General features: G+C 37.3%; 2 protein-coding genes across 4 annotated transcripts in view; one reads left to right on the top strand and one right to left on the bottom strand.

Moving 5' to 3' along the window:
* Window positions 1–645, bottom strand: part of LOC136830689 (protein kinase C-binding protein NELL2a-like) — a 416,546-nt gene extending 415,901 nt beyond the window's left edge. The window contains exon 1 of the mRNA XM_067090406.1: window positions 275–645. The gene's annotated coding sequence lies outside the window, so the exon portion shown is untranslated. The remainder of the gene's footprint in view (window positions 1–274) is intronic.
* Window positions 646–2,042: 1,397 nt separating this feature from the next.
* The window catches only part of LOC136830688 (uncharacterized), a 28,344-nt gene continuing 14,771 nt past the window's right edge, over window positions 2,043–15,615 (top strand). Inside the window, exons 1-10 of one of the 3 annotated variants that reach the window (XM_067090400.1) lie at window positions 2,234–2,467; window positions 5,943–6,072; window positions 6,493–6,700; window positions 6,923–7,760; window positions 10,207–10,362; window positions 11,096–11,339; window positions 11,631–11,875; window positions 12,525–12,725; window positions 12,936–13,103; window positions 14,652–14,734. In XM_067090400.1, coding sequence (XP_066946501.1) covers window positions 2,345–2,467; window positions 5,943–6,072; window positions 6,493–6,700; window positions 6,923–7,760; window positions 10,207–10,362; window positions 11,096–11,339; window positions 11,631–11,875; window positions 12,525–12,725; window positions 12,936–13,103; window positions 14,652–14,734 — 2,396 coding nt within the window. In that variant the 5' untranslated portion in view covers window positions 2,234–2,344. Of the gene's footprint in view, window positions 2,468–5,942; window positions 6,073–6,492; window positions 7,761–10,206; window positions 10,363–11,095; window positions 11,340–11,630; window positions 11,876–12,524; window positions 12,726–12,935; window positions 13,104–14,651; window positions 14,735–15,615 lie in introns of all 3 variants that reach the window. The other 2 variants (XM_067090401.1, XM_067090399.1) reach the window with 2 other exon arrangements.

Genomic DNA, 15,615 nt, shown 5'->3' with positions numbered 1-15,615 from the left:
AAACTTGGTTTCCAGAATATATTTTCCTTTCAAGAGAGAGTCATAATTTTTGCAAAAGGCGCTGTGTACTGTTGCAGACAAGATCAAGGAGATTACTTTTATTGGCAAGTCATTTTGACAGGGTTGTTATTCAAGTCACGGTTATTCCACAGATAAGGAAGCATCCCTTCTCATTGTTCTACTATGGGAGCTGAACTGTAGTGTAATGTGCTCCAGCCAGTCCTTTTGTCAATGTTTGGTCGAACAACGACCAGAAAACTGCTTCTCTCCTTACCTTTCCCTGTACTAACACTGTAGGACCAGTATCCTTTGTACCCCTACAGAAGGATACCAACTACGCTGAATGCCCTTGAACTTCCAAATGCAGTCTTTGTGGTACTACTCAAGTTATCGATATTTTGGTATACAATGGCCACGCCTGGTCGTTTGCTTCATTGTCAAACAATTGATGGTTAGAATATGGCCACAGCTTGGCCAGGACCTAAGGGAGACTAGCATGTAAAGGGGCATCAAGCACTGACACTAACAGCATCACAAAGGGCTTCACAGCTAGCGTCACCCATGTACCATGAGAAGAAAATGTAACGGTGTCACCATACAGTGGCTCCTAGGAGAGCGCCCATAATTGAAAAGCAGGACGTTAACAGAGCAACCGAAATTACAAGGGAATGACCCTCGATGTTCTTGCGTCGACAGTTCAAAATTAGTTAACAGACTTGAGAAAGTATGATAAATGGCTGTAAGGATCTACGTAGAGAGGAGTGGGCTGTTATATATTTTCTTAAAACAATTCAGAAAAGGTACAACCACTTAGAAATTCGTTCATGTTAGACATGGTAAACCTCTAACAGCTAGTGCTAGAATTGTTTCCTAAACAGGAAGAACGATTTCATTTCTAAATATACATCTATAGCATTTCATTAAAAGCGCTTTGGTGACGTGGTAATTGTTTCTTCCAAGTATGAACTTCATTCCATTAAAAAATAGATGTTAACCTGGAAATAATTTCCTCAAAAGCAATTTACAGGCCTAGTGGTTAGCTGAGACTTCTCAGCTAGACCTTTTTTTTTCAAAGTTTACCATTTTCATAATGACATAGCAGTAAAATAAAACTAGTTAAGCCAGTTACATGACACAGTGCAAAGAATTGCTTCCGCGTATGCATGACCTCAGAGTGTCTCGAGACCTTTATAACTACCGTGGGTAGAATATTGTTGTGTTTGGGCGATAGTCGATGACTAGACCAACCTTTGGTTATGAGTCATTAGGGTTATGAGTCATTAAGGTTTTTGTTTATTGTTCTGTTCCCCGAGATTCGCATACTATATCCGAAATTATCGTTTTCCACATATGTATGTTTTATATATGGTTGACAACAGAAATGAAATGCCATAAAATACGGCAGTTCAGGTGGCTTCACACCATTATACTTTCAGCCGCCTGTTTGCATCTTACTAAACTGTTCTTAGCGGCCATTTTTTTTAGGCCTAAACATGTATTTGCTCATACCCAAAGCTCTTTATATACGTTAAGTGCTACCGTACAGTTACTAACTTACTTAACCACTTTTCTGCCACCAGTCCTGGCTGATTAGTTACCACAGTTTCAAGAAATAAGTAGTTTATTAGTTATTGGTGAAAGCTGTTGGCAAGATGCCAACCAACCAGAAACGTACATATTGGGCAGCCCCTATAAAAGGAAGTAAGTGGGAGATATAAGTAAGCTTATATCTTTATTCTCTTTTGGAAAAGCTTTTGAAGACTTCCAATGGCCAGGAGCAGGACAGACAAGTTTTTTTAGACAAAAGGACATTGCCGAAAAATTGCCACGTCCCACAAACTAACTCCTCCTCCAGCATGGCAGTGAATCGTTCCATGTGAATTAAAAGCCCACCACGTCATAAAACAGTCCTGAACCATGTATTTTTTGCACTTTGAACCATTTTTATGATTTAAAAAGGTCAAAACAAACTTTTTAGATGAAAAATCAACGCAAAAACCCTAAAAAAACAAAAACAAAATCGACCATTATTGCAGTGACGCGTTCCGCGCGAATTAAAAACCCGCACCTTTTCGCGACATTTTGAAACCATCCCCTACTTAACCTCAAGCCATTTAAATGACCCACAAAATCCAAAAAATTATTTCCGACGGAAAAAACCCAGCGCAAACACCATTAAAACCCCCGAAAAACAAAATCGAGCAGCGCTCCTCGTCTCGCGTCGGCAATCCTTGAGACGTCGACGGCCGCCATTTTCGGTAAGACCTCAACCTCCTCGGTGTTCGTGCTGTAAAATGTGACCTTTCTCCCTCTCTTTTCCTAATGATTGGTGCTGCCAATTATTATGCCGCCCACTTACACAAAGCAGTTCATCACCTATTTTGTCGACAGCGGGCAGAGGGGCGATAAAATTGTGATTGTTGGGTCGCCCATGTCCCATTCGGAAGCCGAGGAGCGGAGGAAAGCCGTAAGTGCCCAGTAGGCCTTTATTGTGATGTCTCTCTTTTTTGGTTTTGTTTTCACTGTTTTAATCGATATAATTTTAGTATTTGAACCTTGGCTTACTTATATATCGATAATATGACCCAGGTTGCCTTAGTTACGTTATATAGGCCTAGACTAGACTAGGTCTATCGGTAACTCCGAATCGAAACTTTTTCGTGATTTCGCGTAATTTTTCATTCTTAATTATGAATGTATTTGCTTTTTATTTCGAATTACAATAGGCTTTAGTAGTTTCTTTACTTTAAATTCCTAACGATATAGGCCTATTATATACTGTATATTTCGAAATACAGTAGTCTGTAGGCCTAACCAGACTAGGCCTATGCGCAACACCCGATCGTAAGTATCGTAATTTTGTGTAAACTCTTCAATTCCTAGACATATATATATACACTTGGTAGACTATTATTTCAAATGGTAGGCCTAGTAAATACAAAAACCACCACCTAGGCCTATTCGGACTAAAAATTAGGCCTAGTTAATAAATAGCCTAAGTCTAGCCTCGTAGGCCTAGGTCTAGTTCTTATGTATGCCTAGGTCTAGTTCTTATGTATGCCTAAGTCTAGTTCTTATGTATGCCTAAGTCTAGTTCTTATGTATGCCTGTCAACTGTAACAGTCACCAGATAGGCCTAGGCTAATCTATGAAATAGCAAATGTTGATAGCGAGGACTAGCCTAGGCCTACTGGTAAAACACATCAAAACGAAAAACGGTAGATCAAAGTGATAGATACACGGCGGGTATTTAGCGAGAAATGGCAGTTGCTTATAGTATTTTGGTTGCATATTTACAATTTAATGTTATTTTTGGGGGGTCGGCCGTAATTAACCTGTAATTAACCCCTGAAGTCCATCCAACAAGGTTTTTCCATACGCGATCTTCACAAGACAGAGCACGGCTACGTCTGTTTCGAACGGTTCGTATCCCGTCCGGCAAGTGCAGTAACTTGTAAACGTATGGGTACCGCCCCTCCGGGCCAGTCCTAAACACAGCGAAGGGGCATTCCATTTAGCCGACAACAAACAAATGCACCGCCAGTATCAGAAGCCCTAAAAGTGTAGAAAAAAACAGATTCCAAGGCATTGCACTTGCCGGACGGGATATGAACCGCTTGAAACCAACGTAGCCATGCTCGGTTTTGTGAAGATCGTGTATGGAAACCCCTTGTTGGATGGACTTCAGGGGTTAATTACAGCCAACCCCCAAAAATTAACATTAAATTAAAGCAACCAAAATACTATAAGTTAAGTACACCTTAGTTTTACCAGACCGCTGAGCTGATTAACAACTCTCCTAGGGCTGGCCCGAAGGATTAGACTATAAGAAACTGCCATTTCTCGCTAAATACCCCCATGCATCTATTACTTAGAAATACCCTCTACTCAACATGATCGGCGACCCTCTGGAAATGGGAGAAAGACCGGACCGCCATCATGTTATGGAATGGTTCCGCACATGCGCAAGTCATTAGGGAAACATAGCCTATGTTTAAGTAGGGATTGGCTCGGGAAACCTATTATAAAAGGAACTATACTACCCAGTGTACCCTGACATAACCTAACTTGGCAGGCCATGTTATTTAGCAGTGTGGCAGAGCCCCCTGGATCCCCCCCGACCTCCCAGTGAAGGAAACTCCACTTTTTATCAAAAGCTCCCCGATAAAACTGTATGCGCAATAGCATTCCAGAATGGCCATCGTACAAGTTCTGAGATTAATTACAGTTGACCAACAAAAAAAACTGTAAATTCTTGATAAGCAAGATAATTAAAGGTTAATTACAATCAAATAACTAAAGTCTAGATAAGCAAATTAATTACAGATTAAATACAATCAACCAACAAAAAATAACAATTCTTGATAAGCAAGTTAATTAGAGGTTAATTACAGTCAACCAACAAAAAATAACGGTAAATTCTTGATAAGCTGCCAAAATACTATAGGAAAAATCAATTCCCAGTACCCCTTGTGGAGTTATTTGCTTAGTTCTACCGTATATGAAATAGAAAACGTATTTAAAGAAAACAAGGTTGCTGCAATTGATTGATTGATTTACGGTCACCAAAACTGGCGTAACAGCAGACTGTTAGGAAGGTACTGGTTCCATACCTGGCCTCCTTGGGCGAAAGGGGTAGGCTTACGGGGTGTTGCTTTCTGGACTCCCTCCTCCTCCATCCTAGGCTAACCGAGACTTGGGCAGCCTAAGTTTGTACTTTTGAGAAAAAATGGTAGAACTATGCGGTTGCACCTCATTGGGTATTACCTTGGAAATTGAGTTTTCCTGTAATATTTTGGTTTTATATTAACAATTTACCGTTTTGTTTTGGTTGACTGTAATTAACTTCAGAACTGATATGTTTTCGTATGCTGGCCATCCTGGAATGCTATCGCGCTTGTGCAGTGTTATATATGGGAGGTTTGGTAAAAGATGGAGTTTCCTTCACCGGGGGCCAAGAGCCTCCTGACTAGGTAACACAGCCTGCTAGGTTAGGTTAGGGTACATTAGGTTAGTATAGTTCCTTTTATAATAGGTTTCCTTAGCCAATGCGATCTCGAACACATGGCTCCCAGATGACTTGCGCGTGTGCGGAACCATTCCATAACAACAACATGGCAGTCAAGTCTTACTCCCACCATTTCCAAAACCCCGCATTCCTAAAGGGTCCCTGACCATGTTGGGTAGGTACGAGGTTCATAATAATTGACGGACAATAAACACCACCACCTCCTTCATCGGCAAGACTAAAAGCATAGGAAAAATCATTTTCCAAGGTAATAGTCATGCAGAGCTCTTCATTAGAAATACCGATTGATTTATGGTCACCAAACCTGGTGTCACAACAGACTATTACGAAGATATTGGTTCCATATCTGGGGCCCCTGGATAGAAGGGGAAGGTCTAGGGGGTGTTTTTTCTGGTCTCCTCCCCCGTCATCCTAGGCTGATCAAGACTTGGGCAGCCCAAGTTTGTACTTTTGAGAAAAAACATTTAGGCCTACCACGTGAGAAAGGAATTGTCTTACTAGGCCTAGCAGATGGATACAAAAGTACAATATTTGTAACTAGTGACCCACAAGATGAACCAAAACTTATTTGGAGTTATCCAATATCACCTAATTGCTTAATGTGTAAGTAATATGGTTAGCAGATTTCTATTTCTAATTGGTTGTGTAAGTAATATGGTTAGCAGATTTCTGTTTTGGGGGCAGACTGAAAAGCATATCATGCCGGAATGGAGAAAGTAAATTGGTTTTTCATATCACTGAATTCATAGCTGGTTAGTTTTTTTTTTTTTTTTTTTTTTATCTAAAAATTTTTTTTGGCATACTTTAGAATATTGTTTGATGCTTACCCAACTTTAGAATTTTGTTTGTTGCTTGACCTCTTGGGTTTGGTACGCTTAATATTAACTGTGGTAAATATTGCCCCTCTTCTCAGGTACGTTTACTTCTTGCTACAGCAGAGTTGGTGAAATTACCAGCCCAGGACCTGGTATACAGAAATTTAGTGATTGTCGCTTTCCCAACTGGTGACCAGTCTTTATTCTTGTGTAGAGGTGTTATAACTGGTAAGTATTCATTTGTTTTTACCACTGGGAGTATTTTCTAGCTGGTTTAGATTGGTTTGTCTGGTTTAACAAAGTTGTATTTAGAAATTGTTAGAAATTGCATATTGCCTTTAAAGTTATTACATGTCGTGTAAAGTGTAACTGTCTATAACAAACTTACATGTTCATTCTCCTGACCTATGTATTTACATAATATTTGTTGTTGTCTCTGCTGTAGTCGAGAAGAAAGTGATATTCTTCTTGTATGGGATATTTTGAAACCTTGTGTTGTGTTGATGAATAATGTAGTAGCATGTGAGGTCTAATAAAATTTTTAATTTTCCCGGCAAAGAAAATATTCTATCCTCCACACTTCTGTGAACGTTACTTTATGACATTCATAGTTCAACAGACTGACCTGGTTTTCGGTTAATTTTTCAGATATTCAGCCTTGGACAGAAACTGTACAAGTCCAAGTTCTACTCGTTGATGAATGCCAAAAAGACATCATTGTCTCTCCTGATTGGATATTTGTTTGCCCCCGGTCTTTGAGTGTGTATCCCACTGTTATTCAGCAGTATATTTTGGCTGATATTTTACCTGCAAAAAAGGAATGGCCACCAGATGTAATATCTTATTTACGGTCGAGGTTAGTTAAAAAGTTTGTCCCTGTTATACGTGACATAGAAGATGATAAGTTTGGTTATATCAGCCCTCTTGAACCAGATGGATTCGGGCTTCCAATAGTATGTCGACTTATAAATGAGAGTTGGGCTCTGCCAGCTGTAAGTTTCCCAGGCTTGATCACTGGGGTATTGGAGGAACTGCAGATAGAATATCCAAAGCTTGCAACTCTCTTCTTGCCTTTTAGGAAAGAATTAACATTTGGAGACCATTCCATTAAGAGTGCCACATACAAAACCATGCCGCTTCCAACAAATTCCTACGAGGAGTGCCAAATCAGCCATTGTACGGTTGGTCCCTGGAAGTTTTACCTACAGTTCAAACAACAAATAGAAAGTTACAAGAAGTTACAGGGAAAACTCAGGCTTTATTTTGACACGGGAAAACTGGAACAGGGGCCACTGAAAATAGGAAGTTCTGTGCTGTGTTATATTAGGAACTTGAAGGAAGAGGAATACCAGAGAGGATTGGTAACAGGGGAGGCTTCTAACAGTGAAATTCCTGTTTATTTGGTTGACAAAGGAGCTACTCTGAAGTTGAGAAAAGATTCACTCTGGGAATTACCTGTGGAACTTCTAGATACTCCCATTTGTATGATTAAATGTTGTCTAGATGGACTGCCTGAAGTTGTCGACTCTGAAGTGTCAAATGCATTTGGAGAAGTTATTCACGTACACCCTCTGAAGTGCAAGGTTGTCAAAATGGACGAGGGGAAGTTGATTAAAGTGTCCATGCAAGCAAATGGCTGTGATGTGCTGAAGATGATAACACCCAGCTTCAAGAGATCACAACTTGCCGCAAATTGCAAAGTTTTCGTCTCTTATGTCTGCAAGAGTGACGATGTAATTTATGTACACTTGAGTAGGGAGTCACTTAAGTTGGAAGACTTGCAGAGGAAGCTACAAGAGACAAGTTGCTCTGCACTGGTTATTGAGGACCCAGTTGTCAATATGACTTGTTTGGCACGATATGAGGATGGATATTGGTATCGAGGGATAGTTTTGGAAACAGGAGCTTATATTAAGGTAAGCACTAGAGAATTTTATTGCATCACACAATTGAATTTGTATGATTAACTTGAAAATGTGGTAATTTTGATGAAATATCCTGATGGAGTTTGTGTATGGAACTTGACATTGATTTGAACCAAGTCACAAAAGTATCAATTCTTACGTTAGTTTGCATTCTTTGTTCCTAGGGTTTGAGTGGTGGAGAATTTATCAGATATAGGTAGTCGTCGACTTACGACCTATGCGACTTACGACTGACCGACTTTACGACGGCTACGACAATATAATAATATATAATAATATTTAATTTTATATTTTGCTAAAATACGTCGAGCGCGCGTGACGATACTTTTTTCCCGCACCGCAGCGCTCATATCCGAGAGATGCTCAGCTTTCGGCAGCATTGTGTGTTTGTGTCGTTCGGAAATGGTAAAAGATTCATATTTTTGTAATGTATTTTGTATTTCTATTTTTTGCAAATAAATCAAATGTAATAACAAATTACCGTATTTGATGGCTTATAATACGCATGTCTGCATAGGACGCACCCCAATTTCAGCAGGACATTGAGGGGAAAAAATAAGGTTTCTAGCCTATGCTCATATGATTTTGATAAGTAAAAACTGTAGTATTAGGTTATCATATGCATATTGTTTTACCCACAGAATCAACAAAAACATTAATAAAGAAGTTATTTACCATATTTATATTTATCAAAATATGTATTATACAATCAGCCATTTACTACGATCGAATGTTTCGTCTGCTGCTGAAAGCTACCGCATAGGTTTACCAATAGATTGCAACACATTCACTTGTAAACATTGTTTCTTACCGGCAGAATCAACAAAAACATTAATAAAGATGTTACCTACGGTAATATATGTTATATATATCCATTATATATTATAAAAGTATGCAATCAAGGGCTAAAATCCAATAAATAAAAATGTTTCCTATGTAACGGCTCGAGCCTCGTGAGCAACTGAACAAAGCCATGTTATTATTCTTAAAAGAGAATGCTAGCACGAGTTACGAAGTATCAACTCAACGAAGCCTTGTTATTATGCCTAAAGAGAATGGTAGCAGGAATTGTCAACCACCAATTGATCGAAGCCATGTTGTTATGCGTAAAGAGAATGTTAGCAGGAATTGCCAACTACGAACCGAACGAAGCCTTGTTATCCGTAAAGCTCTCGAGATAATCACCAATAGGTGGCAGCACACGTACTGTTTATATCTATAAATGTGGAATGCGGCGATCCGCTGTAGACGACGATAATGATATTAACATTTTAATGAAAATATCGATAATATAGATATTGATTATAATACTAGCAGTAGTAATTATGGTGATGGTAAGTGTGATAATGATAAATAATTATAATAAACTTTGTTTTTTAATAGGTTATTAGGATAACACCGAATTTTATGCATCTACGTGACGTTTCATGTATAATTTCGGCCAAAATTCTTAAATTTTGAGCCTACATTATGTACATAGGACGCAGGGGGATTTTTTAGGCCATTTTTTTTTTTGTTAAAAAGTGCGTCTTATACGTCGTCAAATACGGTATGTATTTAATTCAAACCTATAAATAAACAAAAGTAAATAATACGTCATACGTGCAGCCGATTGGCAATGCAAATGGCGGATAAGAAAATGTAAACAGACCAGACAGATGGTTTGAATGCGTACAATAAAAATGTTAAGTACAGTAATAAAAGTAAGTATTAATCAAGGAGTTCAAGCATGATAAGATTTCATATGCTAAACGTAAAAATAGGTACTATGCATGCACATTTTTTGGATAATATAAAATGTATATGTAGGCTAGTCATACTTAGATATAATATATGATGGTAGGTACAAAATACATGTACATATGTGGTTGGTTTGACGAGATGACTTCCGACCGCTCTGTCAGAACCTAATGCCGTCGTAAGTCGACGACTACCTGTATCCCCAGATCAAACAGGCCCCCAACCAGTTTGAATGTTACTGAATTTCCTCAGTGTGGTTATTTTGAATTGAATTGTAACAATCCATTGATGGGCCGAATCTATTGAGTAGTCATGTTTCATTATCCCATAAATCCATGAAGTTCAGATGATCTCAAGTATTGGTTTTTGGACAGACGAGTGGCCCAAAAATATTTACATTTTGTGTTAGTGTTGTAGGTAGTTTTTCATCTGAAGGTTCATTAGTTCTATGATTTTTTGCTATAGAAGTACAGTTGAAACTCCCAAGTTTTATTTTTGATGTCAAAAGATACTCTTCTGAGTGATTCAGGAAATTTTAACAATGCTAATGCACTACTGTGAAGTCCTTTTAGTAAATGAGTGAGCAAAAGGAATTTGTCAAGCTCTATATTGTGAAGTTTTGTATTTTATACTTACTATACCTATCTTTGTATTGTAATGTAAGGTTGTAATTTTTGGCTCTTCCTTTCACTTCAAGGTTAAGTATGTGGATTATGGGAATAGTGCACTTGTTTCCCATGGAAATGTAAGAGAGCTTAGCCTAGATCTAATTAGTAAACTACCTGCTCAAGCTATACCTTGCATCCTCAGTGAAGTACCCATGAAAGCTGTCACTTCAGCACTTGTGGAAGAGGTAAGTGTGAACCGTCTATTGATTTGTCTTTATATTGTAAGAGCTAAGTCATAAGGGGGGGAAGTATGAAGAAGTATGTAAAGTATGTTGTGAGAATGAATAAGAAGTTTTAGGTACAATACAAAAAGTGTCACTTTGGACAAAGATTCAATTAAACTTAGGGAAGAGCTCTGTTTTATATATTAAATTTTTCTTTAGAAGTTCTTTAAATGGTTGAATACTTCTCATTGGGGTAGACAAATAACAATATTCTTGGGACAACCTTGACATTGATGCTTTTATGGAGTCCTACCTGATCGATCGGTCACCCTCGGTATAACACGTCAGAATGCACAATGACAACCAGTACCCGACTTTCTTCTTCATACTCCTCCAGATGTGAGTTAACACAGAAGAATGAGAAGCATTGGTTGGTGGTCAGTGTAAGCTGAGATGTTTGGTAGGATTTTTTTTTCCCCCTCACTCCACAAGGCAGTGCCGTTGGGTCTGTTTCACACACGGCTAATTTTGATTAAGGGATTTATAAAAATTCTTAGTCTATGCTATGTGTTTTCACATTATCTCAGATTGGAGTTTTTTTAAGGAAAATTTCTTCCTAGGTGGAAACACATGAATTTTTTAAATTTATATAATTTGGCAGTGAAGTTATTTTAAGGTAAACAATTATGAAAATCCTTATCTGTCATGTATTTTTTCCAGTTAATGTCAGCTTTATGTATTTTCTACTCTCCAGTTTTTAGGCCCAATTGGAGAGAGTGAAACATATGTAAAAAGTATCGGCAGTAAAAAGCTGAAGCTGGAAAGTGTAACTCAAGAAGTTGCTGTTGTAGAGATGATATCCGAGAAGGGTTCATTGAACAGGTATTTGGAAGAGAAATTAAAGAAAGTAGTAGATACTGCCAGTTCAGCTTTATCATACACCAGTCATGTTATCAGAGAGGATGCAGCCAGAAATAATAACCCCAAGTCTTTACCAGGTATGGATATATGCTTCCGAATTGTAGGCTTTACATCAATCTGAATGAGTAATAGTAAAATATTAGTTTTTGTATGATTTCTTGCAAGTGATTCCAAAATACACGAATAGTGCTTATGATTTCTGGCTAAATTTTAGTCTTAGTTTACAGACAGTACAGTATTAAAATATATGAAGTTTCTAATTTCCACCTTGCCGTTTTGCTAATACCAGGGACCAAGAATAAAAGCCAGGCATCTAGTTGTGAAAATAAACAAGCCATTTCACTTAGTTTCAAATTATTTGTTTTCAGAATTTAATCCAAGAATGCAGACTGAAAGTCTGGGTAGTTCTGAGTCTTCCAACTACTATTTAAACCACAATGTTCAAAAAATGTTTATGACCCGGGAGGTTACATCCCACCAAGTCAACCAGTTTGGTGTAAATAGACACCCAGTAGTGGAAGTGAAGCCTGGAACATATGGTCAAGTTCGGCTGTCCTGTGTTGGCAGAGCGTGCTTCTTTGTAACGCTCTTGGAAGAAGAAACTAATATCCAGGTAAATTACTAGTACAGTGTACTTATGGATTGAGTGTACTTACAAAATGGCATTTGAATTCAAATCTGTTAAATATATTTTTTATAGTCTTGTCAAATACATTAGATAGATTTTATATCTCATTTGGTATTATTTTCCCGTGTGAATTTTTAGGATGTTAATGTAAAAAATCAGTCTTTGTTACCCTTTAAGCCAACTCCTAAAATTTGGAGTTGGCTTGAAGTTGAATTGGATTAAAAACTTTGTAGTTTACATGTTATAGATTTAGCCTGTTCTAGAACTCATAACTTTTATTATATGAGGAATAAAGTTATTATACATAAAACCATAATACTAGTAGTCATGCTTCCATTGTACCAATCTTCACTTGAAGAGAACAGAGGAATCTTCATTTCTGTCACCACTGCCAACTTTTAGATAAACACTGGAATCATGTTTGAAAAAGATTACAGGAAAGTTTTCCTGCTACACCATCTCAGTACAGTATTACCCTTCTTGAATTTTCTCCCCATTTAACAAAACATCCTTATGGAGTACTTATTATGACATCGTTAATGTGCTATATAAAAATGATTTTAATATTCTTTGTTTAACCAGGTAGTTAACCTTGTCTGAGCTAAGAAATGCATAATTTTCTAAAATATTCCAGGCTATGAGAGAGATCTTGAGGGAGAAATGTCAAGGAGCTTTAAAAAATGGCATAGAAGGATTAAAGGTTGGGTGGTTGGTGGCTTCCTTTGATGACAGTGATCATTTGTGGCATCGAGGCTTGGTTACTGGATGTCTTGGGAAATTGGTTGAGCTGACTTTGATAGACTCCGGTAAAGACATAGTTGTGGAAAAACTATTGGTAAGTTTCTAATATTTTTAGAGTTTACGGATGATGTTGCTGTTGGTTGCACATCAAATTGGCTTTTTTTGCGGTTTTTGTTACTTCGTTCAGAGAATAATTAGTCTTGGTTAATGTGAAGTGATTGTAACAATAATTTACTTCTCACGAGTGTATTGTTTTCTGGGTTCTTTATAATCCAAATATGTAACAAAAATTTGTGTATTTCAGCTTCAGGAATTGCCTGATACCCCAGTAGTGTTATCCACGCCTGCCCAGGCGATAAAGTGCACACTTTCGGATGGCAGCTTGAAGCCTGGTCGTCTTGAGCACATGAAGAAAGAAGTTGGAATGTGTTTTCTGGCCCACTTTTGTAAAGAGGAGGATGGGCTTTGGGAGGTGAGGCTTTCCACTTAAATGTGGCTTTTGAATTCAGTTGGGTATACTGTTGTGATTGCTTATAATATGATTTATAATGGCTGATTGTATATGTGATAGGTGAACTGGATCACTGAGACATGTAGTTAGCTTTGTGTTTTCTGAAATTTCGTCTTTTTGCAAATATTTTTTATGTTCACGAAATTTTTTATGCAAAAACCATGTTGTAATAGTCATAGCCAGGAAGTAAAACTGTATAGCAATAGTACAGTCAAGTCCTTATTTTTGGATGCATCTTAAATACAGGATGGCAGATAATTGGAAAATCCAAGCACTAGAAAATAGCGTAGTAGCTTATTGTTAGGAATAAAGAACAGTATATTGTATATTTTCATTTTCATCCAAACAATCAAGTCGCCCGTAATCTTGACTAGTTTTCATTTCTGAATGATAAATAACTAGAATTAGGTTTGTTTAAAATTTTGCTTAAAACAGCCTACGGTATGCTGGGCACCTCGTGTAGGCTAGGTTCAGCCAATATTCAACTAAATTACTGTTCATATTCTGCAGCTTACTTTTAACAGTACACAAGTGAAGGGAAGTCTTTTACTTTATAACTAACAAACGGTATAAAGCACTTTTAATAATATTTAAAAACAAAAACATTATAATTCCTCCCAATAAACAAATTATAACTCCTCCCAATAATGTTGATTCTCTCTCCCAGTAATGTTGATCCGCTGGTTCTTTTCAAGAAAGCTTTTCATCATAATTTTTTCTTTTGTAACTTTCAAGACAGTAACGCTACTGCCTTCCACCCCTCCTACCTTTCATAATCCACCCCATCCATCATTCTCATAATTTCTGGTTCTAAATTAACATTGAAGATGAAACACTTCTTTACTGCTTAAATACAGTATATCTCCCCAAGTACATCTTACGATGTGAAAATTCAGTCAAGTTCTGACACAAATCTACTCAATGTTATATTTCTCATAACTGTATTTTAGGATAATTGCATAAAGATTGGCAAAATACTGATAATTTGGCAAAATACTGATAATTTACTCTAAGTATTAGGACATGATGGAGTCTCAGTGTTCTTGAATATGAACAGAAAATGACTTTGAAGCAATGTATCGTTCACAATTTTTTTCTCACTAGATTTTAGTACAGGCAGTCCCCTGGGTTACAACGGGAATTCTGTTCCTACGCTGCGAATTAAGCCAAAAAATGACATAACCCGAGACATCATCTAAAATTGTAAGAAAACCTTACTTTCAATCCTTTTGATGTCTTGAAAATGACATAACGTGCATTTTGATTGAGCTTTTCATCAAAAACACCTCCAAATTTGACCATTCTGCCATTTTAGAGCCATATTAAGTTCAATCTTCCGTCAGACTGGTGACATAACCCGAACACGTGCTGTAACCCGGGAAATAATTTTGACTAACATCCAGTATTTGAAGAGCGTCATAACCTCTGAACAACGTAACCCAGGGATTGCCTGTACTAGGTAAATTTTTGTGATCGTGATTCTCTTTCCTAAAGGAATACTACTTACAGGTGCAGTTATATGCTGAGAAAATTGTTGGTGATGGTGAAAAACGAGGTGCTGAAAATTCATCACTGATGCTCGGAAGTGAGAGGTACTGTTTATTTTTCCTTTGTTTAGATTTCTGGAAAAGAAAACTATTGAGATGGCTTTATCTGTCCATCCACACTTATTTTGTCAGCCCTCAGATCTTAAAACTACTGAGGCTAGAGGGCTGCAATTGGTATGTTGATCATCAACCCTCCAATCATCAAACATACCAAATTGCAGCCCTCTAGCCTCAGTGGTTTTTTGGCAAAGGGTTGTGGCTCATACGGCATTGTATCAAGACCACCAAAAGATAGAGTTATTTTCGTTGGCGTCAATTATACGCTGTACAGAAAATGCGAATGCACTGAAGAAATTCGGTGCATTTTTTTACTTTTATGATTGAAATTGTGTGAATAAATTGACATGGAGCACTTGAAAAAATGTTAGTATTGTTGAAGTTTTGCTGCAGGGTATCTGTTTTAAAAAGTTGTGATTTCACAATTTACCAAGGTGGACCAAAATAGTAATTCAAATATTTATAAATCAATTGCATTATGATATTTTGCTTCAGTTTCTTAATACCTAGTTCATAATGTCCATTACCTTGAATACTTTCATTGTAATATGGAAATATTTACGTAACTCTTGTTCCAATCGGCAATAAATAACATCATATGGAGCCAAGTGTTTTAAACTGGAGTATTTTTATATTTTCTCTGTGATACAACTAGCTAAAAAGATGCTTTTCATGATTGAAGTAAACATTTTGAACCAGTTGTAGAAGAATTGATTGTTTCAAGTACTGCAGTTCAATTATGATCTCAGGTGTTACTCTTGCTGTGTTGTGTGTAAAGATGGTCTGGGTACCAAATGTCAAATAATTTTACCGAATTGTAATCATTCAATATTCTATGCCTACTGTATTGAAATGGTCAAATTTTAATG

The sequence above is a fragment of the Macrobrachium rosenbergii genome, chromosome 47, assembly GCF_040412425.1.
Source record: "Macrobrachium rosenbergii isolate ZJJX-2024 chromosome 47, ASM4041242v1, whole genome shotgun sequence".
Classification (NCBI taxonomy): domain Eukaryota; kingdom Metazoa; phylum Arthropoda; class Malacostraca; order Decapoda; family Palaemonidae; genus Macrobrachium; species Macrobrachium rosenbergii.
This window is presented reverse-complemented; position numbering and strand designations above follow the sequence as displayed.